At 44.5% G+C, this 21,925-nt stretch overlaps 1 protein-coding gene across 1 annotated transcript; it reads right to left on the reverse strand.

Moving 5' to 3' along the window:
• Positions 1 to 997: 997 nt before the first annotated feature.
• On the reverse strand, positions 998 to 20,362 carry LOC141433581 (interferon-related developmental regulator 2-like). The gene is given in 11 exon segments (XM_074095685.1): positions 998 to 3,753; positions 4,338 to 4,553; positions 5,181 to 5,375; positions 10,126 to 10,214; positions 10,217 to 10,307; positions 11,007 to 11,070; positions 11,072 to 11,112; positions 11,604 to 11,702; positions 12,200 to 12,447; positions 16,686 to 16,805; positions 20,148 to 20,362. Coding segments are annotated over 11 exon segments (1,281 nt in total). The 5' UTR covers positions 20,179 to 20,362; the 3' UTR covers positions 998 to 3,666.
• Positions 20,363 to 21,925: the final 1,563 nt, after the last annotated feature.

Consider the following 21,925-nt stretch of genomic DNA (forward strand, 5'->3'; position numbering starts at 1 on the left):
TAAACTTCAATCTTCTTTGACTGTCTTTATTTTATGTGTTTAGTTTTAATGGGTCCCACTGAAAAACAGCGTTGTGACTTGCCGCAACATTATACTGAGTGGACCCCAATTTATACTATTCGATGTTTTTTTTATAATTATTATTTCTTCCTAACGTGTTTTTTCTGTGTATCGAATATGTGTAAATAAATGTCTCTCTCTCTTCACTTTGGACGAGCTTACCAAAGCGCACTGAAGGCATGCTATTACTAGATAGAAATTTACAGACATACACTTGGAGTCCACACAAGGGACAATTTGGTCCGTTTCCGAACTTATTCTCTCCTACAGGCACTGCACTTTACACCGCACTAAAACCAGAATACCTAAGCACTTATTTATTTTTTGAAATTATTGCATCAAATCACAACGCTACGCTTCGGTTCGAAATAAACAATCATGAAGTTAGTTAGAAGTTATTCATCTCGCCCGCGCACTCGCGTTCCAAACCAAACGCAACAAACTTCACACCGTAAGCCAGATTCAAAATTACAAAGAAAGTGCTACAAATGCAGCTATACATAGATATTTGCAAAACTAACGTTTTCGTAAGTATGAAGAGAGCGTTTGGCAATATTTATTTATTAGTAACAAAATAATACGATAGTTACATCGATAGAGCTATTTTTGGAAATAAAAAATAATTGAAATGATTTATTATGATTATTATATTATATTATAGCATCCTAAGGACATCAAAAAACTGTTAACGGTTTGTGCTAGTGCTGCTCTCTGACGGCAGAAAATTGCAATAATATTCCCTATTGACCAATTACAATCAAACCGTCACTAAACGAAGACCTTATTTCAGCTCGAATGTTAATGTCATTTCTGAGAGGAGACAAATTTTGATTAGTGCCGGTTTGATTCTCAAGATGCGTATGTTTTATTCAAAGATGAGACGTATCGGGAGAATAGGAAATTGGGGATGGGAAGAAGTCACAATAAAAATCATGTCTGGATCTGTATAAATATTATTTCACCAAACACTCCGATTAAAATAATATTTACAAAGACGCTTTTAACCTGCACTATACAATATTTAAAATTTTATCACTCGCGCATCTGCTCATGCGCAGTACAAGTCGTAAATATGAATTACATTATCAACCATTAAAATAAAATGTACCTTACTCCGCAACTTGATTCCCTGATCCAAAGCAATAACCGACGCAAAGTTAAAATTGGGCTATGTTACATACCGTTAACAACAAATTATAATCCTAACAAATATTAATATAAAAATATATTGTAAAATTAAAGTATAAGGTTTATTGGCAGTTGGGCTGTTTCAGTATATCACTCAAGTCAAGGAGTAAGCAATGCAACTATAATACAAAATGACATGAAATACGAAAACGTTTCACCTAATGTGAAATTATTTTAATAACTTTTTTTTTAATTTCATCGAGTCTTTCTAAATCTAACGTATGATTAAGAGAAAAGTATACAATAGACAATAAAATCCTAAAATAATAATAAATAATATGTCGACGTGGTAGTAAAATGCCGGTATAAATGTGATATGACGAAAGATACAGAGCACTAGGGTAGGTTCCAACGATTTAAATATTCTAAATATAACTTCGAAATGAACATTTCTTTGGTTCTACGCGGACAGAGGGTTACCCGACTCCGGTCGTTTTCAAATGTGACATTAGTACAAGGATTAGCCGCTTGAATCTAGCATGCCATCCCTCTTTACAGTATCGCATGAGAAAGAGACGGTGCGCTAAAACCGCGCGTCTATCCGCACAGGACGTACGTAGCCTTAGACTCGAGCCTACTGCATTGAAAGTTAAAATTCCGTTTACTATGAAGGGAAAGTAGAGTTTAGCGACGCGTGACGGTGTGGACACATCTCGCTTGCTTTGCAATTTCTTTGTAAGCTTCAAAGATGTTGTTAGTCAAATTCTTTTATTTTTGCGTGACTCGTTCTTTATTTAGTTTTCTGAAACTATCGTCAGATAGTTATCATAAGCAAACAGCAAGAAACGACCGGGGCGTGGGGCCCTGCTCCGCCCTTGCTAGCGACTGAAAACTGACCGTTTTTTTTTTAGCTGGAACCTAAAAAAACAACAACTCATATCGACTTCAAACAGGAGGAACTAAAGGTACAGCGCATGAGAAATTAGAATACACTTGTCGACGTCTCCTAAGTGAGACTTTTGCCCTCGTTCTAATCTCTCAGAAACTGCGACACAAATTATATTACTGTCAACAGTTTAATTTAAATCTGCACAACATATTTTATTATTATTTATTAGCAGTACACGACTGCTAGGTAAAAGTATAGTAAATCTAAGAGAAGTAAGTCGTCTTTCGGGCAAGACACCTAACACTTGCAAAACTTTGACAAATCATAAACGTTAAACAATAGTATAACCTAAAACTGCTTCTGAATTAGCAGCTACAATTACAAGTTCAAGATTCGAATTTGAGATGAAAATACATTAATAGTAAGTTTGATATTGCGGTTATTATGTAAAGCTGTGATAGTAAGACTTTGTGGAAAGTTTGAGATTAAAATCTGCAAGTGGACAAAATACCAATCCTGATTTACTTGAAAGAGCCTTCTTTCACACCGTGACAAAACCATTGTCAATATCAACAAATACAACAGTAACTTTAAAACAAACACGGTCGATTGGCAAATAAAAATAGAACTAGCGCAACTCGCCGAGCATCGAACCGTGGTGACCAACAATATAAAATCACAGCATTTTACAATCTAAACGAAGTAACCTAAAGCAATCCGACCTATAATATAACTTGTGTCTCCAAATCAGTTCTAAAAACGCATCGCTAAATACCACATTTGCTGGCGTGTGTGTCCAACATATTTTAGAAAAAGATAGTAAGAGTAGAAACGAACGAAGTAGCCACTTTCTTTGTAACCGACACATTTTGATGCTTGCTAGAATATGTCATGTCTCCTATGTAAAATTCTCAGAATATAGAATAAAACAGAAACAGTCTTACAATATCCTCGTACCATGACAAGTGTCTCCAGAAATAGTGAAAAACGAGCGCCGAATACCCTCCACTTCGGTCTACTCGCAATTCGGTAGTTTACAGTGTAGCGACAACCAAAACGTTGAAGGATATGGACAAATTGTCGTGTACTTAACAGAGGATGCATTTATTAGCTGAATTACTGATTGTCTATAAATAGGCTTTTATAACATACACGTACAGTTTTTGGCTTGTTCTATATTCTAAGATAACATTTTAGTTCTGTTACCTAGTAATGGTCGTTCTTCACAACATAGACAAATAATCTGCATCAAGTTCTGTGTACATTAAAAATGGAAGAGCAAAGGAGATTTAAGCCCAGCGGGCGTTACAAATGAAATCATTGTAAAGAGTAAAATAACTTACAATGGTAATTCTGAGTAACAATCACATTCGATTCACACGCCAGTTATTATAGACATGAGACAATTTTATAATGTCTGAGGAGGGGTGCGCATTGACAAACGCATCGAAGATTCGCGTACTTAGCGTACGAAGCGTCAATTCAAAGTGATCGCAGGTCAAGCCAACGCGGTTTAGCTATGATAGTGTTCCTTAGCACCCCCCCCGCTCCGTTTAGCGGCCATAGTGTGGTCGATGAGTGAAGTTGGTTTAGAGGGCGAGGGCGGCCGAGCGCTTGTCGCGGTTCTTCCCGCGCGCGACTGTACGTGCCTTGTCCGCTGCGTTGTTGGCCAGATGCTGGAGGACAAGAGAGATAGTATTATAATAAACAGCATGGAAGAATTCATACAATTTTTCCATCTAGTTTTAAACTAAGGCTTGTACACGGTTTCAGAATAAAATGTATTTGGCCAAATAAAACATTTGTGAACCAAATTATTAGCAAGAAATTGGTGGACACCCACTAATTACCACAACCGCACAGCACAAGGATGTCTTGTCTATGATTCCCATGGCTGCTCTGGTCTTACTTGGCGGAACATATTTGCAGAAAGATTTATTCAGAATAAAACCACCAAGTATTAATAGACTCAGGTTTAGAGTTCTGTTAAATATGACTGTGTTCTGATATTTATGTAATTTTTAAACAAACTACTGTCGCAGTAAAGTTTTTTTTCTTCTTTATTACCGATGCTTCGTGATTTCCAACGGTATCGAGGCTTCTCGACCCACGTTGAAAAACACTGGGGGGCTACTATGAAATTCGAAAATCAAACTAGGCATCTCACCATCCCTCTCACTCGTATTAAATAATATACGAAGTTCGAATTTAGCGCTCCGTAGTAAAGGGCCAGTATGATGGCGTGCCGCGTGCGACTCACCCGGTGCAACTTGTTGAGCTTCTTGCCGGGCAGCTGGGGCGCGGGCACGTCGGCCAGGCCGAGGGCGGCGCGCAGGGCGGCGCAGTGCGGCGCGAGCGCCTGCAGCCCCGCGCCCAGCGTGGCCGCCAGCGCGCCGTACGCCGCGCGGGACCACCACGTGCCGCACTCCACTGACTCGGTGCCCACGCGCACGCGGAGGGACGGGACCTCGTCGTCCTGGAATTATTACAACAGGGGTCGCGTGATGAGTCAACGTTACCTTACCACCCATGGTCATGGGTCAAAACTTATAACTGCTAAAACGATTAGTCAATTAATTTTCTCAAAAATATCCGTAAAAGTTGACATTATTCTTTAGATATCAGAAGGCGAAGTGTACAGTTTATGGTCAGCGAAAAATTTAAAAGTTAAAAACATTGCAGGCTCGATGAACTCGATAACAATGTCGCATACAAATTCCATTATTGTCGTCTCAAATTTTTCAAAAAGTTAAAACGGCCACGGTAATAACTTGGTACAAGTCTACAGCCAACTCAAACGGCTGGTGTCAGTTATTTTGTCGGAACACCGGACTATTTTTATCGTCTGAAACAGTTTGTGGTGTTTTCGGTGGCAAAATACCTGTACTTTTTTTAAGAAAAAAAATATTGGAATAAAATTAAACGTTATACTATATTTTCAGAAAAAGTAGTTTTTTCCTTCACCATATTTGAAAAATACTTTATATTAGTCCCGGCTGGAATACCAATTAAACGGACGAGCTTGCGAGTATACTAAGCCAGCAATTGCCTACTTCTATGCCACGACAATAATCCACTATTGCGCCGCGCCTATTGTACTAACCTCGAAGTACTTGAGTATGTCCCGGAAGGTGGCCCGCTGCAGCTTGCGCTCCTTCTTGGCGCGGAACTTGTTGGAGTCTCGCGCCAGCTCGTCCAGGCGCGGCAGCAGCTGCTCCACGAAGGCCGACTCGTCGCCGTCCGTCTCCGCGATGCTCTCGAACGCGATCGCCAGCGCCGTGCCGGCCGCCATGCGGACCTGGACAGGGATTCAGTTAAAACTAGCTGACCCGGGGAACTTCGTACCGCCTAACAGACAATAAATGTCGTGTTAATTTTTAGCCAAACTTTTAATGTAGGATTATATTAACGAAATAATATGAAGACATCAAACGAATCCATTTGACAGTGGTACCTAGTAGTCATTGAGAATGATCTGGAACGATTGAAACCAATCGGTTTGACAGTTGTTGTTATTGCGTGAACGGACTACCCGCAGTTTATTAAATACACTAAAATCATTACTCTCCTTTTTTGGGTAGTCAGGTTAAAAGTAGCCTATATGTTAAGTAAAATCTGTACAGTCGTTCTTGACTTGTAAATGGTGTAAAAAACACGCTCCAGGCGCTCAGCAGGTCAGCGAGCCTGGGCACGCCGGGCGGCTGCGCCGCAGCAGCTGGGCCGCGTGCTCCGCCGCCGGCAGCGACAGCAGCAGCGACCAGCCGTCCAGCTGTTCAGTGTGTTGTAGGTACCTCCAGGCTGCAGGCGCTCAGCAGGTCAGCGAGCCTGGGCACGCCGGGCGGCTGCGCCCGCAGCAGCTGGGCCGCGTGCTCCGCCGCCGGCAGCGACAGCAGCAGCGACCAGCCGTCCAGCTGTTCAGTGTGTTGTAGGTACCTCCAGGCTGCAGGCGCTCAGCAGGTCAGCGAGCCTGGGCACGCCAGGCGGCTGCGCCCGCAGCAGCTGGGCCGCGTGCTCCGCCGCCGGCAGCGACAGCAGCAGCGACCAGCCGTCCAGCTGTTCAGTGTGTTGTAGGTACCTCCAGGCTGCAGGCGCTCAGCAGGTCAGCGAGCCTGGGCACGCCGGGCGGCTGCGCGCGCAGCAGCTGGGCCGCGTGCTCCGCCGCCGGCAGCGACAGCAGCAGCGACCAGCCGTCCAGCTGTTCAGTGTGTTGTAGGTACCTCCAGGCTGCAGGCGCTCAGCAGGTCAGCGAGCCTGGGCACGCCGGGCGGCTGCGCGCGCAGCAGCTGGGCCGCGTGCTCCGCCGCCGGCAGCGACAGCAGCAGCGACCAGCCGTCCAGCTGTTCAGTGTGTTGTAGGTACCTCCAGGCTGCAGGCGCTCAGCAGGTCAGCGAGCCTGGGCACGCCGGGCGGCTGCGCCCGCAGCAGCTGGGCCGCGTGCTCCGCCGCCGGCAGCGACAGCAGCAGCGACCAGCCGTCCAGCTGTTCAGTGTGTTGTAGGTACCTCCAGGCTGCAGGCGCTCAGCAGGTCAGCGAGCCTGGGCACGCCGGGCGGCTGCGCCCGCAGCAGCTGGGCCGCGTGCTCCGCCGCCGGCAGCGACAGCAGCAGCGACCAGCCGTCCAGCTGTTCAGTGTGTTGTAGGTACCTCCAGGCTGCAGGCGCTCAGCAGGTCAGCGAGCCTGGGCACGCCGGGCGGCTGCGCCCGCAGCAGCTGGGCCGCGTGCTCCGCCGCCGGCAGCGACAGCAGCAGCGACCAGCCGTCCAGCTGTTCAGTGTGTTGTAGGTACCTCCAGGCTGCAGGCGCTCAGCAGGTCAGCGAGCCTGGGCACGCCGGGCGGCTGCGCCCGCAGCAGCTGGGCCGCGTGCTCCGCCGCCGGCAGCGACAGCAGCAGCGACCAGCCGTCCAGCTGTTCAGTGTGTTGTAGGTACCTCCAGGCTGCAGGCGCTCAGCAGGTCAGCGAGCCTGGGCACGCCGGGCGGCTGCGCCCGCAGCAGCTGGGCCGCGTGCTCCGCCGCCGGCAGCGACAGCAGCAGCGACCAGCCGTCCAGCTGTTCAGTGTGTTGTAGGTACCTCCAGGCTGCAGGCGCTCAGCAGGTCAGCGAGCCTGGGCACGCCGGGCGGCTGCGCCCGCAGCAGCTGGGCCGCGTGCTCCGCCGCCGGCAGCGACAGCAGCAGCGACCAGCCGTCCAGCTGTTCAGTGTGTTGTAGGTACCTCCAGGCTGCAGGCGCTCAGCAGGTCAGCGAGCCTGGGCACGCCGGGCGGCTGCGCCCGCAGCAGCTGGGCCGCGTGCTCCGCCGCCGGCAGCGACAGCAGCAGCGACCAGCCGTCCAGCTGTTCAGTGTGTTGTAGGTACCTCCAGGCTGCAGGCGCTCAGCAGGTCAGCGAGCCTGGGCACGCCGGGCGGCTGCGCCCGCAGCAGCTGGGCCGCGTGCTCCGCCGCCGGCAGCGACAGCAGCAGCGACCAGCCGTCCAGCTGTTCAGTGTGTTGTAGGTACCTCCAGGCTGCAGGCGCTCAGCAGGTCAGCGAGCCTGGCACGCCGGGCGGCTGCGCCCGCAGCAGCTGGGCCGCGTGCTCCGCCGCCGGCAGCGACAGCAGCAGCGACCAGCCGTCCAGCTGTTCAGTGTGTTGTAGGTACCTCCAGGCTGCAGGCGCTCAGCAGGTCAGCGAGCCTGGGCACGCCGGGCGGCTGCGCCCGCAGCAGCTGGGCCGCGTGCTCCGCCGCCGGCAGCGACAGCAGCAGCGACCAGCCGTCCAGCTGTTCAGTGTGTTGTAGGTACCTCCAGGCTGCAGGCGCTCAGCAGGTCAGCGAGCCTGGGCACGCCGGGCGGCTGCGCCCGCAGCAGCTGGGCCGCGTGCTCCGCCGCCGGCAGCGACAGCAGCAGCGACCAGCCGTCCAGCTGTTCAGTGTGTTGTAGGTACCTCCAGGCTGCAGGCGCTCAGCAGGTCAGCGAGCCTGGGCACGCCGGGCGGCTGCGCCCGCAGCAGCTGGGCCGCGTGCTCCGCCGCCGGCAGCGACAGCAGCAGCGACCAGCCGTCCAGCTGTTCAGTGTGTTGTAGGTACCTCCAGGCTGCAGGCGCTCAGCAGGTCAGCGAGCCTGGGCACGCCGGGCGGCTGCGCCCGCAGCAGCTGGGCCGCGTGCTCCGCCGCCGGCAGCGACAGCAGCAGCGACCAGCCGTCCAGCTGTTCAGTGTGTTGTAGGTACCTCCAGGCTGCAGGCGCTCAGCAGGTCAGCGAGCCTGGGCACGCCGGGCGGCTGCGCCCGCAGCAGCTGGGCCGCGTGCTCCGCCGCCGGCAGCGACAGCAGCAGCGACCAGCCGTCCAGCTGTTCAGTGTGTTGTAGGTACCTCCAGGCTGCAGGCGCTCAGCAGGTCAGCGAGCCTGGGCACGCCGGGCGGCTGCGCCCGCAGCAGCTGGGCCGCGTGCTCCGCCGCCGGCAGCGACAGCAGCAGCGACCAGCCGTCCAGCTGTTCAGTGTGTTGTAGGTACCTCCAGGCTGCAGGCGCTCAGCAGGTCAGCGAGCCTGGGCACGCCGGGCGGCTGCGCCCGCAGCAGCTGGGCCGCGTGCTCCGCCGCCGGCAGCGACAGCAGCAGCGACCAGCCGTCCAGCTGTTCAGTGTGTTGTAGGTACCTCCAGGCTGCAGGCGCTCAGCAGGTCAGCGAGCCTGGGCACGCCGGGCGGCTGCGCCCGCAGCAGCTGGGCCGCGTGCTCCGCCGCCGGCAGCGACAGCAGCAGCGACCAGCCGTCCAGCTGTTCAGTGTGTTGTAGGTACCTCCAGGCTGCAGGCGCTCAGCAGGTCAGCGAGCCTGGGCACGCCGGGCGGCTGCGCCCGCAGCAGCTGGGCCGCGTGCTCCGCCGCCGGCAGCGACAGCAGCAGCGACCAGCCGTCCAGCTGTTCAGTGTGTTGTAGGTACCTCCAGGCTGCAGGCGCTCAGCAGGTCAGCGAGCCTGGGCACGCCGGGCGGCTGCGCCCGCAGCAGCTGGGCCGCGTGCTCCGCCGCCGGCAGCGACAGCAGCAGCGACCAGCCGTCCAGCTGTTCAGTGTGTTGTAGGTACCTCCAGGCTGCAGGCGCTCAGCAGGTCAGCGAGCCTGGGCACGCCGGGCGGCTGCGCCCGCAGCAGCTGGGCCGCGTGCTCCGCCGCCGGCAGCGACAGCAGCAGCGACCAGCCGTCCAGCTGTTCAGTGTGTTGTAGGTACCTCCAGGCTGCAGGCGCTCAGCAGGTCAGCGAGCCTGGGCACGCCGGGCGGCTGCGCCCGCAGCAGCTGGGCCGCGTGCTCCGCCGCCGGCAGCGACAGCAGCAGCGACCAGCCGTCCAGCTGTTCAGTGTGTTGTAGGTACCTCCAGGCTGCAGGCGCTCAGCAGGTCAGCGAGCCTGGGCACGCCGGGCGGCTGCGCCCGCAGCAGCTGGGCCGCGTGCTCCGCCGCCGGCAGCGACAGCAGCAGCGACCAGCCGTCCAGCTGTTCAGTGTGTTGTAGGTACCTCCAGGCTGCAGGCGCTCAGCAGGTCAGCGAGCCTGGGCACGCCGGGCGGCTGCGCCCGCAGCAGCTGGGCCGCGTGCTCCGCCGCCGGCAGCGACAGCAGCAGCGACCAGCCGTCCAGCTGTTCAGTGTGTTGTAGGTACCTCCAGGCTGCAGGCGCTCAGCAGGTCAGCGAGCCTGGGCACGCCGGGCGGCTGCGCCCGCAGCAGCTGGGCCGCGTGCTCCGCCGCGGCAGCGACAGCAGCAGCGACCAGCCGTCCAGCTGTTCAGTGTGTTGTAGGTACCTCCAGGCTGCAGGCGCTCAGCAGGTCAGCGAGCCTGGGCACGCCGGGCGGCTGCGCCCGCAGCAGCTGGGCCGCGTGCTCCGCCGCCGGCAGCGACAGCAGCAGCGACCAGCCGTCCAGCTGTTCAGTGTGTTGTAGGTACCTCCAGGCTGCAGGCGCTCAGCAGGTCAGCGAGCCTGGGCACGCCGGCGGCTGCGCCCGCAGCAGCTGGGCCGCGTGCTCCGCCGCCGGCAGCGACAGCAGCAGCGACCAGCCGTCCAGCTGTTCAGTGTGTTGTAGGTACCTCCAGGCTGCAGGCGCTCAGCAGGTCAGCGAGCCTGGGCACGCCGGGCGGCTGCGCCCGCAGCAGCTGGGCCGCGTGCTCCGCCGCGGCAGCGACAGCAGCAGCGACCAGCCGTCCAGCGCCGCCGCGTGCAGCGCGCCCTCCTCCACCGCCGCGCCCGACACCTTCACTGAACCGTCGCCCTGGAAACCAAATAAAAAATTATCATCATGTCGGCTTATAACAAAGGTGGCCAACTTGATTAAACCCAAGATCTACTGTTTACTGACGAAACCGTGTGCGATCTACCAATAACATACCTACTTCTTGAAATCTTAAATGAAACAGCATAGTTCATATTTATATCAGATTCTGGACTAATAGTAGCGATCGATGGCCACTGAAACACTTCCACTGCAGGGCACATTCTATAGACGTAGTTACCAAATTACTTCAATTGAAACATGCATTTTCGCGATTACCGCAAAGCTCATTGTATATTTCAAATGTAATTTCACACAAATTTTGAAAAACTCATAGACGCGAGCCAGATTTCAACCCGCGATCCTCTGCTTGAGAGCCCACAGATCAAGCCACCAGGCTGACAAGATTTTTATCCCACAAGCACCACCTGCTACCATATAATTCGCTGTTTCTACTGCCGCTTCTACCTAATATGCTTAGACTAGCTTTTGCCCGCGGCTGCCCCCGCGTGGTATTCGGTTATCGCGCGCTGATCCCTCGGGAACTGTGCATTTTTCGGTATAAAAGTACCCTTTTCACTCTCTGCCCATAAACTATCTCTATGCCAAAAATCACGTCGATCCGTTTCGACGTGAAAGACAACCAAACACACGCACACATTTTCGCATTTATAATATTAGTATGGATTATGAACATACCTTGAGATAGCTCCCACTGAAAATGGTCTCGTACATTTTCATGACTTCTAGGATTTCAGAGAGTCATCTCCAACAGGTAGCATATGACGGACAGAGACAGGCAACACTGGAAAAATGTTTCAACATGTTCAGAGGGACTGGCTGCAACGGGATGAGGAACCCGAAGGATCCTGTCCCTTTGTGCTCTACTGATAAAAAAACTACTCATGTGTTTAAGAATATTGGGAAGTTAAAACGGTTCACTAATACAATATTGCAAATGAAACAGGTGCAAACGTTATTGCGAAATGAACGGATACAGTTAAAACATTAATTAATAATAAGAAATCGTGGTAAAAAACGCAATACTTTAGCCCCGAAAGCCAGATTATTTTTTATTTACTCAATTGAAAAAATGCTAAATGCGTTAAAAAAAAATGAAATACCTGGACGTATTTTGACAAAAAATGATCTCAGCTCCGATCGGCCCAAGAAATAGAATCGTATCAGATATTGATGCACGCTTAGTTGTGTCAGATATTGGCGCTGGTGCACTTCGAAGCAAGACCTAGCCCGGCTACGTGCTATTAAAATTAAGTAAATGTCTTAGGCAAATACCTCTGTGCGTGTCTCGAGCGAGGCGGTCTTGTCGACGCAAGCTGCAGACAGCGCGGGACGAACTTCGCGGACGAAGTCTTCTGTGCCCTCTTCGCCGATCTGCAAAGGTATTAACAAGTTTAGTGGACAGTTATTTCCTCAGATTTTATGACGTGGACGTAGGCCGGTTGGTCGTCCCAGGGACCGCTGGAGGGACGAGGTCCAAAGAGTCCTTTTGGATTTCGGGAACAAAGGCTAGCAAGAATTGGCCTAAGATGCCTGATAAAGCATGGCGTAATCTGGTTTTGGAGGGCAAGACACACTTAAGGTCACTGCGCCCGGTAAGTAAGAAAAATTACAGTGGAGTGGACTGCTATAAGCAGATCATGATGATGATGGCTTTCTGGACTGACGAAATCGCGAGAATCGCGGGCAACCGGTGAATATAAGTAGGTTATCGTTCATTATAGTGTTCTAAGGGTAAGCCTTTGTTCAACAGAGGAGGTTTTCCGACTGATGGTGATGCAAATACACACCAGTAGATCCAAACAAGTCATACCCAAATATTTTACGAGACTTTTCTCCTTTAAAACTAATCCATTCCTATAGCCACCAACCTGCAAAGCCAGCAAAGGCGCCAAGGCGGCTGCAGCTCTCCTCTCAGCATCCCGTCCTCGCCTGACGGCCTTTGTGACGTGGTCAGCCAGGGTGGCGCGATGATTGGCCAGCAGCGGCGCGAGGTACCGTCTCTGGAGCGCCGCACGAAGAGATACCAGGGCGGCGGCGCGGGCGGCGTTCGCACGAGCACCTAGGCCGTCGATCGTCTCCATAACTTTCTCTTCGAATTTCTCTTGGATTTCTGCATCTGTGGATGGATAGATAAGTTTATTCGACAAAAATGGCAAGGAAGTTGGAGATTGGAGAGAAACAAGCACTACAAGTTATGGAGTCACCTGCAATGTTTGCCACAGCGGAGTGTGCAAAAATATCTGACACATCCTACCGAGACTAGAAATAGAGTCGTATCAGATATTTACGCACATGTGAGATTATTGGTGCTGAAAATGTAATTTAGCTTGGATTTAATTCGATACGACGAAATCCCACTATTCTTTTTTTCTTGCAAAATCTCAATCACCATGCCTAAAAACGTAACTAAAAATTACAGCGTAAACACAAAAAAAATACGACATATTTCCATGGGACTAGAAAATCCCGGATTTTCCATTCATCTGCTTATATGGTTCACGCGAGTGGAAGTAAAGGCCAAATATATCTTTCATTAGCGTCCAAAGGAATAATAGTAAGAACAATTGGAACTAGCATGTATTTACAATTATATATATTTCTTCAGTACACAGAACCACAATGTTAAATGATCTGATTAGCATTATTAACACCTCTAATGCTCTAAACGCTTATGTAAGCAAAATATAGGTATATCACGAATTATTCGTCAAGAATTCTCTATGGTTCAAGTTCTTTGTTAATTACTATTACTTAGATACCTAACCTAATGACTGAATGTCGGTAATACACGAGGTTTTACTCTGCAACCTTACGGTACACCATAAGTATTTAATTTAACGATGGTCAATACTTTAAGGAGCTTCGGGCTTCGCAGAGCATACTTTAAGAATAGCTGGTGTAGTGATTCGACGGTGACTATTAAGTCTGATCTGCAATTATTGTGCCAAAGTCAAATATACTGTTTTATATTGACTATGACGTAATAATCCCAAAATGGCCAAATTGTAGATCAGACTCTGTTAATATAGTCACCATCGATGTAAGTACAGTCGAGTGCAAAAATATGGACAATCAACAGCAGAACTAGATGAGCAGTTGTGGTGCTCCAAATGATCTAAATACAATCTTATTACCCTGGCAATAGAGTTGTGTGTAGATCATTTTGAGCTCCGCTCTGTAACAGCTCATCCAAAGGAACAATTTTTATTAACTTTGTATGACGTCAAACTGAAATATTTACAAGGCCGCATTAGCCTTAACCTTATGAATTAGTTTATCGTTTTATTAACCTTGCGCTGACGTAGCTTATCTAGCTGCTATCTTGCTGATTATGAATTATGAGAAGATTATAAATTTGGTCATGTTGGAGATGTTATCACATATCAGCAATTTTATCACCTAGGAACTAAGTAATAGAATTTAAATTAGGATGAGTCAATAGCGTCATCTAGTTTTTTTTATATTGCTGCTGTATTTTCCAACCAGGATGGAATGGTGGGGGAAGGGGTTGTGCATTTGAGCGCTTGTATATTGTATGTTTACTAAGTGGATCGGACAATTCTTATCGCAAGTGCTCAATTGCAATGATGACTAGAACATTTTAAAAGTGGAGATACATCAATATGGCATTAATGACACGAATTTTATTACTCTGTATTATCTATCCATCCAGTCGCCATAGCATGCCATAGGTAGGTAGATATGTTTGGCTCTTAGTGCGGCATTTTACAATTTTTATTCAGTTTCACCTGTCTATGTGTCTGTTTGTTTGTCTGTGTAATCAAACCTTGGGAGTTAAATTTGATCTACTTCTCACGGATATGTAGTTTGGATGACAATGCAAGCACAGTGAGCAAATAACGCTTATTAAACATACAAAAACTTATTTAAAAGTAACAGGTAGGTAGGTACTTTTTGTAAGTTAGGTACATCATATCATCATCAAATTGTCCTATAAGTTTAGCTTCTTTGCCTGGTTTAGGCTGTGCATTGTCTATTTTATTCGGTCAGTCAATCAGTCATATTATTTTTTACAAGAATAGATGCCTATCCATATATAAAGCAACCAAACATGTTATATATAACTCCCACAAAACATTGTGATTCAACTTCCTCAATTATGTTTTTTACTAGGACTAATAAATAATGCTAGTAAGTTTGGTGTGCTCCATTGTTATAAACATAACAATACACTGCTATTACTATTACAAACCATATTTTAACATAATCATTGTTTAAAGAGCGAGTTGTAGTATGGCAATTAGCCACTTTCAGTGTTTAGTTGACTGCTACATAAACGCATATTGCTTGTATCAGCGACAATCATAATGTATATAATCTAGGTTTGAGTTATTAAAGAGGCTCTCCTTTACGCACAACTACAGCTATCGACTTATTGACCTCCCACGTCATCCTTATATATTACAGAATAATTAAAACTAACAATTGGCATCGAGTTGTACCAATTTTCTAAAATTCACCAGATACAACAGTCCAGCAGAATGTCAAAGTTCATACAACAGACACAGGATGTGTGATACTAAAACTTAATGGAAAATTTAGTCATGTCTTGGTTAAAACGTTACAGCTGAACAAATACGGTGGAGTCATCACTTAACATTCATTAAATTGCAACAGCTGAACAAATACAAATTATTTTTCACTTCTCATGCTAATAAAGTTCGCAAGTTATCTGCAGACAAATAAAATTACTTTTTATGCTCTAGTGCATAATTAATCTTCGTCTAAGTCCAAGTTAATCAGGTGTAAACAGCCACAAACAAAGAAGTTTCTGCATATTTTTTGAATATTTTTTTTTTATATAAAACTAAAAATCAATCAAATTAATCAAAATAAATCAATAAACTAAAAACTTATGAACATACCTATATATAGTAATGCATGAACAATAAAAGGTACATAGTATAAGTGAACAATTATTGTTACCACTGTTGCTATTTCATTTCCTCGCCATCAAAGTGAAAAGCAGTGTAAAACTCGAGCATTAAACCCATTTTCCCCTCGACGTGTGTATCCACCCTCGCCGTTCCGGGTCCGGTGGCTATATGAACGCCTCGGGTAAAATGGCTCGTTTTATGCTCTTGTTGTACAATCTACTATTGTTTGCTTTGGCGTTCGTTCGTTCTGCAAAGTTATGGGTTTGATAATGGCTTTTTAATTTAGATGTCGCCTTGATGACGTCATTGGGCTATGATTGATTGTGTGTGAATAGCTATTTTGATTTATTGTTTAGTTTTATACAAAAGACTATATATTCAAGGTCATCATAAATACCGTAACATACGAACATATACGTTAACAAGACATGAAATAGTCATTTGTGTCACAAGGGAGCAAAATGGTGTATTTACGGCGAGGGCGTACATTGAATCCAGAATGTAGCGAAGGATTCTACAATAGAATCCTGAGCGTAGCGAGGGATTCTAAAGTAGAATCCTGAGCGTAATGAGGGATTCAAGTGTTAACGCCCAAGATGAAAATAATTTTGCTCCCGAGTCGCTCATACAACTTTTCGCACCGAGCATTAAGAAACTTGAAAAAAACAAACATTCTAAATATTATTAAAGAATAACCAGCACAGAAAATGACGTGGCTTTCCAATTATCAAGTTTAAAAAATGGCATTTTCTATAAAATACTTAGAAAAGCCTTGAAGAGAAAAGTTGCACTTTGCTCCCTCTCGTCAGGGAAGAAAAGTTACTTTTCTGAAGGAGAGGTGTGAAAAATATCTTTCACCTTTATGCCATCAATCATAAGGTCGATGTATACCTAAGTATATTTAATATTTATGCCCTTGCTTGACCTAGACGACAGGTGCAACACCAGTTTGATTATTTTGGACATTATTTCAACATATTTAAATCGAATTATTCAAATTTACCTTTCATTGTGCTTTGTAGAGTATCTTCAATAGTTATTCTTACTAAAAGAGTTTTTAATGATTCACAGTTAATTTCATTAGACTGGCATATTTGCTAGGAGACCGTGATTACCTTATGAGTTTCCGATATTACGATGCAGCTCGGGAAATATCAGGAACTCATTAAAGGTAACACCACAAAATATATCTCAGTTATTCTTAATGTTTATTTATAATGAAGACTTATGAGGTTAATAATGAAAAAAAAAAAAACTATATGTATATCAGTGGTTCAGGTGGTATTTTTCGGTTCAGCGATTTTCACACTTCCTTCTACACATTATGTTGAGAGGTATTGCCAAATTTCATAAGGTCAATGGAAAGCAGTTATGTATTCACGTGTATAGTTATTGGGTGGAAATGCATTTTCAAAATGTTGTAATGTCACAGTCTTAGTAGTTTCCATGATCTCACCTGCTTCGTCATGGATGCTCTTGAGGTCTGACTGTCCCGAAGTCTCGGACATATTATCGATGGTCATGTCGATTCCGGCATCCTCTTCTGAGGAGTAGCCCTGCTCTGTCCTCTTGTGCTCTGGAAACAGAATGGCAATTGTTAAAGTTTGTTTTATGACTGGTATAGCATGACGGTTGGGGAGACGTATCTGAATATCTAAAATTAATATATCAAAAGTCAGAATATCAAAAGTAGGTTAGGTTAGGTTCGATATTTTAACTACTTATAGATATTTCAATTTTCGGATACGTGCCCGGGGGAGCCCTATGTCCGTCCAGCAGTGGACATCCTATGGCTGATATGATGATTGCTAAATTTGGATAAATTTTGAACATGGAAAGATCACAGCATTTGACTAAAGGACGATTATTCAAGCGTTTAACTGCCTCATTTATCTGGTCACAATTTTTACGAATTGGCTGTAGATATTGATGTCTCTTCAATTATTTGTTAGAGTTCCTGTAGTATTTCTATCAGATAACTAAAAAACTGTATCAGAATACTCGGCCATTTTTACAGAAGTGTTTAGAAAAATGAGACGGTTGAAATGCTTGAATAACCACCAATTACCATTCCATTCTAGTTGTTCCCTCATGACTGAGGATCATGGTCATCAACGGGCGGTCTACATTTGGATAGGATTATATTTGTTTCCATCGGCTTCTGTTGCTAAGCCTTGTGGACTTGGAGTCCCTAATTTGATCGGTCCATTTGGTAGGAGATCTGCCCCGGGGCAGATCCGAGCCCGGGCTCGTTTACCATTTGTATTCCCAACTACGATCAGCTTCTCTAGGCTCTCATCACCCCTTCGCATTGTGACCAAAACATGAAATACATTTTGAGTTGAGTACCGTAAAACAGGGTGAGTAGGGACAAAATTGAAGTTCAAACTTCCATAAAAAATATTTTCTTATGTGGCAAGTTGATTTTATAGCTAAAAAATGTTCTGGTGATCAATTTTAGTTAAATAATGATAATCTGTCGTTTAGTTTCATAGTTTAAACAATAAACACTAAAATATAGGCAAATTCCAGCTCACCCCATAGAAATTTTGCAGTCCGCTCTCCGTCTATAAGGGAGTGTACAATATGTTCTACTCTGTTCCAACATTTTATAGCCCCGCATACCAAAGTCTTATTATGGACTAACTTAGTATATTTAGCTGCTACAAGAATTTAAAAACTTTCAACCCCCAATATTTCACAAATAAGAATGTCAAAATATTTGGGAAAGGGCTTAAATTCTAGCTTCATAATTAAATCTGTACATATTTAAACTGAACTTTGAACCAGAAAGTGACTTCATGTTTTGGAATAATTTTCATATTAAACCAATCATCATTATTACAATATGAGAAAGAAAACATTCAGTTTAAACTTGTAACACCTAATAACAGTAAAACACAACACTTTCTACAAGCCAAGAATTCAAGTTGAGGGCAAAAAAATCAATATAAAATGGCCTTGTTGAAGTTGGCTGGCAGTGCTACAGTGCAGTAACAGTTCATAATTACTGCTGCATTGTCACAGTAGGTATCATACATTCTTGTTATACAATTTTACTTTAAAAGTAATTTTTCATTGATCCCTATGGATGCATGTCCAAAAATATTTATTTTTTCAAATGCAAGTCACAGGGTTCATTGTAAAAGCATTGTATATGACATGATACTGGTGTCAGATGGTATCTGAATTTTGTTGTTTTAGGTCATACAGCACAAACATATTTTATAGTAAAAATGGAACTTATAGTAAAATACATTTTAACAACCACTGTGTGAAATTCTGGATTGTTTTAAAGAAACTTCAGAGATTGTATTGAACTACTGGTATATGTTTGTATTAATGTATGGACACCAGTAATTAAATTAAAATCCGCTTATTGCATGTCTCTTAGACATATATGTTGTTAGTTTGACTTATCTAAGTACAACCACAGCCAAACAACAAAGATCAATTTGGTAAATTCAGACAGAAAACATGCCTGGCATTTAGTCTAAAATTAGTAGTTTCTCAAATAATATATTTATTAATTGTTTTACTCAAAAATTAGTAACCAGTAACCACTGGTTTTGCATTTTATGAGACTACAAAATTGTTATTGTAACTATTAAATGTCTGATATCTCACTAAAAAGAAAAACAAATTTTGCAAAAGGCTGCATCTGCAGGTATTTTTATTGAACAGTTTTAAACAATAATTTGTAGTTTAATACTGTAGACATCATCATCCCAGCCTATGCAGGGCACAGGCCTCCCTTCAGAATGAGAGGGCTTGGGCAATACTTTAGTAGGTATAGTGTTTTTTATTTCAAATAATAAAAGCATTGGAATGCAAGATAGGTTCCAAGTACATTGTTTTTAACCATATTAGGTAGATTAAAAGTGAAGCATGTGTAGTAAAAGCACTTGTCCTATGATTTGTAAGCAAATATTTATTTGTTGTATTGCATTATGTTGTGCAATCTTTGTTTAGTGTTGTGATGACAAACAAAATGCTTTTCCTCATTTCGTTATAGGTACTTATAGTGATAGCAAAGTTACAGATGCATTGTCTAGAGAGCCAGGTAGACACCATTTTGTTCCTTTTGTTTGTTTGGGAACAAAAGGACATCTGTCTTGCTTTCTAAGCAGGAACAAAAACATTGGACATTTTGTTATCAAAAGCATGTGGTCACCTTTTCTGGGTAGAATGTTTACATTAAAATTAGTGCTTATTTGCAATGTCAGAAGGAACAAAAATAAACAGCTAAGCTAAGAGAGCTGGATAGTATTACATATGGTGGTATGTTATGACCATTTAAGGGTAATTAAATGTATGTGTTGTGAAAGACATGTTGTAATATAACTCAAATGTTTCTAGGTTAATGTTACAGATATGGTGTAGCTTATCTCAGTTCCAAGAAGTTCTTTCATAAACAGTGATTTTCCACTGTGGGGAAGTTACGTTGCATGCGTCCAGCACTCTTGTCTAATTACATAATTTATTTCTTTAGATCACAAGGTCAAACATATTGCATGACAAGAAATACTAGAAAAAGTAATTATTTTCTCAGATGGGCTGTAGATATGTACTGCTATTTTGATCTGATCACAATGAATGTGTGAACAAAAACAGTAGATTGGATCATGTTATGAAATCGTGAAAGTAATTCTAGCGCCAAGCTCGGCTAGTTGCTTGCGAAATAAGTGGTATTTGCTGGCACCAAGCCCCATGCAGCCCGACATATGTTACCAGGGCTCACGGAAAGCCCGAGGTGTTCGTTTACGGCCGAGGTGAAGTACGTGGACGTAAATGTCGCGCGCAAACTACGCGAACACAAGGTCACCGCGTGATCTCATTCTTGAGCAAATTCCTACATATTACACTATCTGAAGCCAAAAGCTTCATCACACACAAGAAAACAAAGCCAAAAACTTACCGTATTTTCCTTTTTTCTTTCCTTTCGGCATGGTGTGGTAGTTACACAAAGCTGTTGTCGGACTTAAAATAATACTAAATAATATTCACTAAATAATTTACTAACTATCCCACTTAATCAAGACGGGGAAAAGTTCAATATATCAGTTCTTATAGAACGATTGGGGCACCGAATGCAACATAAAACTAAAATTTCAGAAAAAATTTTTAACATGTTTAACCGTGTATCATGCACACTCAACTCCACTGCTTTGCGCAATGCGCTGTCTGGTTGGCTAGCTGTCATTTAAAAGCCACCATTTTGAAATGTAGTGTTGCCAGTGTATTAAAAGTAATTTCCCAACCATTACTAAAGATAATAGCTGAGATATAAAATTAAGTCATTATATTTATTCAAAAGATTGTCTATTTCATGTATAACTTTAATTAATATATATGATTAATAATTAATACATATTAAAATCATGATATGTAATAATATAATGCTGAAATAATACGGAGATCGATTAGCAACGCATTATAAGCTCTATGCACATCTAAATAGTTTAAATCAAGCGTGAAGATTTGTTTATGAAAAAGTCGCAACAAAATGATTCTAACCGAAACTAGTGATTGAATCAAATAATGCAAAGAAGCTTTGAACATCACGTTCTTTTTATGTGAATCAAAATTTGTCAATATAAAAACCATTGGACGTTGCGTATTTAGGTTAGTATTTTGTGATAAGTATCACTGTTGTTATTATATGATTATACGACGACACTTAGTTTAATAATGTGAACGACGCACGAGCCGAACGAGTGACGTCGCAGCCGGCGAAGTGAACGATCGCATGAATTAGGAAATTCATGATAACTTATAACATAATGTACTGCGCTTCATGATATCTAGGAATTTCATGATCTAAATCATAAATCTAACCAGTTTACATATGATGCTAGAATTCATGAAATGGCGATTCACGAATCCTAGGAATTTTGTTTATCTGGCGATTTTAATGTATATATTGTTGTTAATGCTGAAATTTATCACAACAAATAAAATGTAAAAATAAGTAACAACCTAATGGTAAAAGTCCCACGTCATTGAAATTCACAGGAGCTGGCCACATTTCTTGGAAAACTGACGTCAGCCAGTGACGCGATTTTATGACTGAAATTAAAACGGAACGGAATCGACTAATCATCTAGTATAGATACATACTATTCGATTCACATTCGATTTCTGCAGTTTAAGTAGTGGTGAAATATAAACAGTTTTTTTTTCGTATTTGAATTTTAAACACATTTTGTATAATGCAGGAGTTAAAGTTTATTGTAGTATTAAATATGGATAACGATTGTGTGAAATATTTATACATAGTGATATTCATGAATTTTGCTAATCGTGCAACAAAAACATAGCATACTTTATTGATTTATCGTGAAAAATGTGGTGAAATCGACTAGGCAGAATTAGGCATTATTTTAATTATAAATAAGTCTGATATTATACATTTTAGAAAATTTTAAATATTAAAAAAATATATTTTAAATATTTATTGGGGTTACACTTGTTTACCATGAGTCACTTGGACGGACTATGACTGGAAATTCCGTAAAGGCGTGTGGGGCGGGAAAACATTGTTTTGCTGCGATAGTATTGATTGTTGATGGTTGTGTAATTTTTTTGATTTCGCATAACAAAACAATAATCAAAATTATTTTAAATAGGTAATTTGCTGTCTATAGGTTAAATAGTACCTAAATCACAATATGGTGAATACAACAAAACTAAAAA

Source organism: Choristoneura fumiferana, chromosome 12 (assembly GCF_025370935.1).
Source record: "Choristoneura fumiferana chromosome 12, NRCan_CFum_1, whole genome shotgun sequence".
Classification (NCBI taxonomy): Eukaryota; Metazoa; Arthropoda; class Insecta; order Lepidoptera; family Tortricidae; genus Choristoneura; species Choristoneura fumiferana.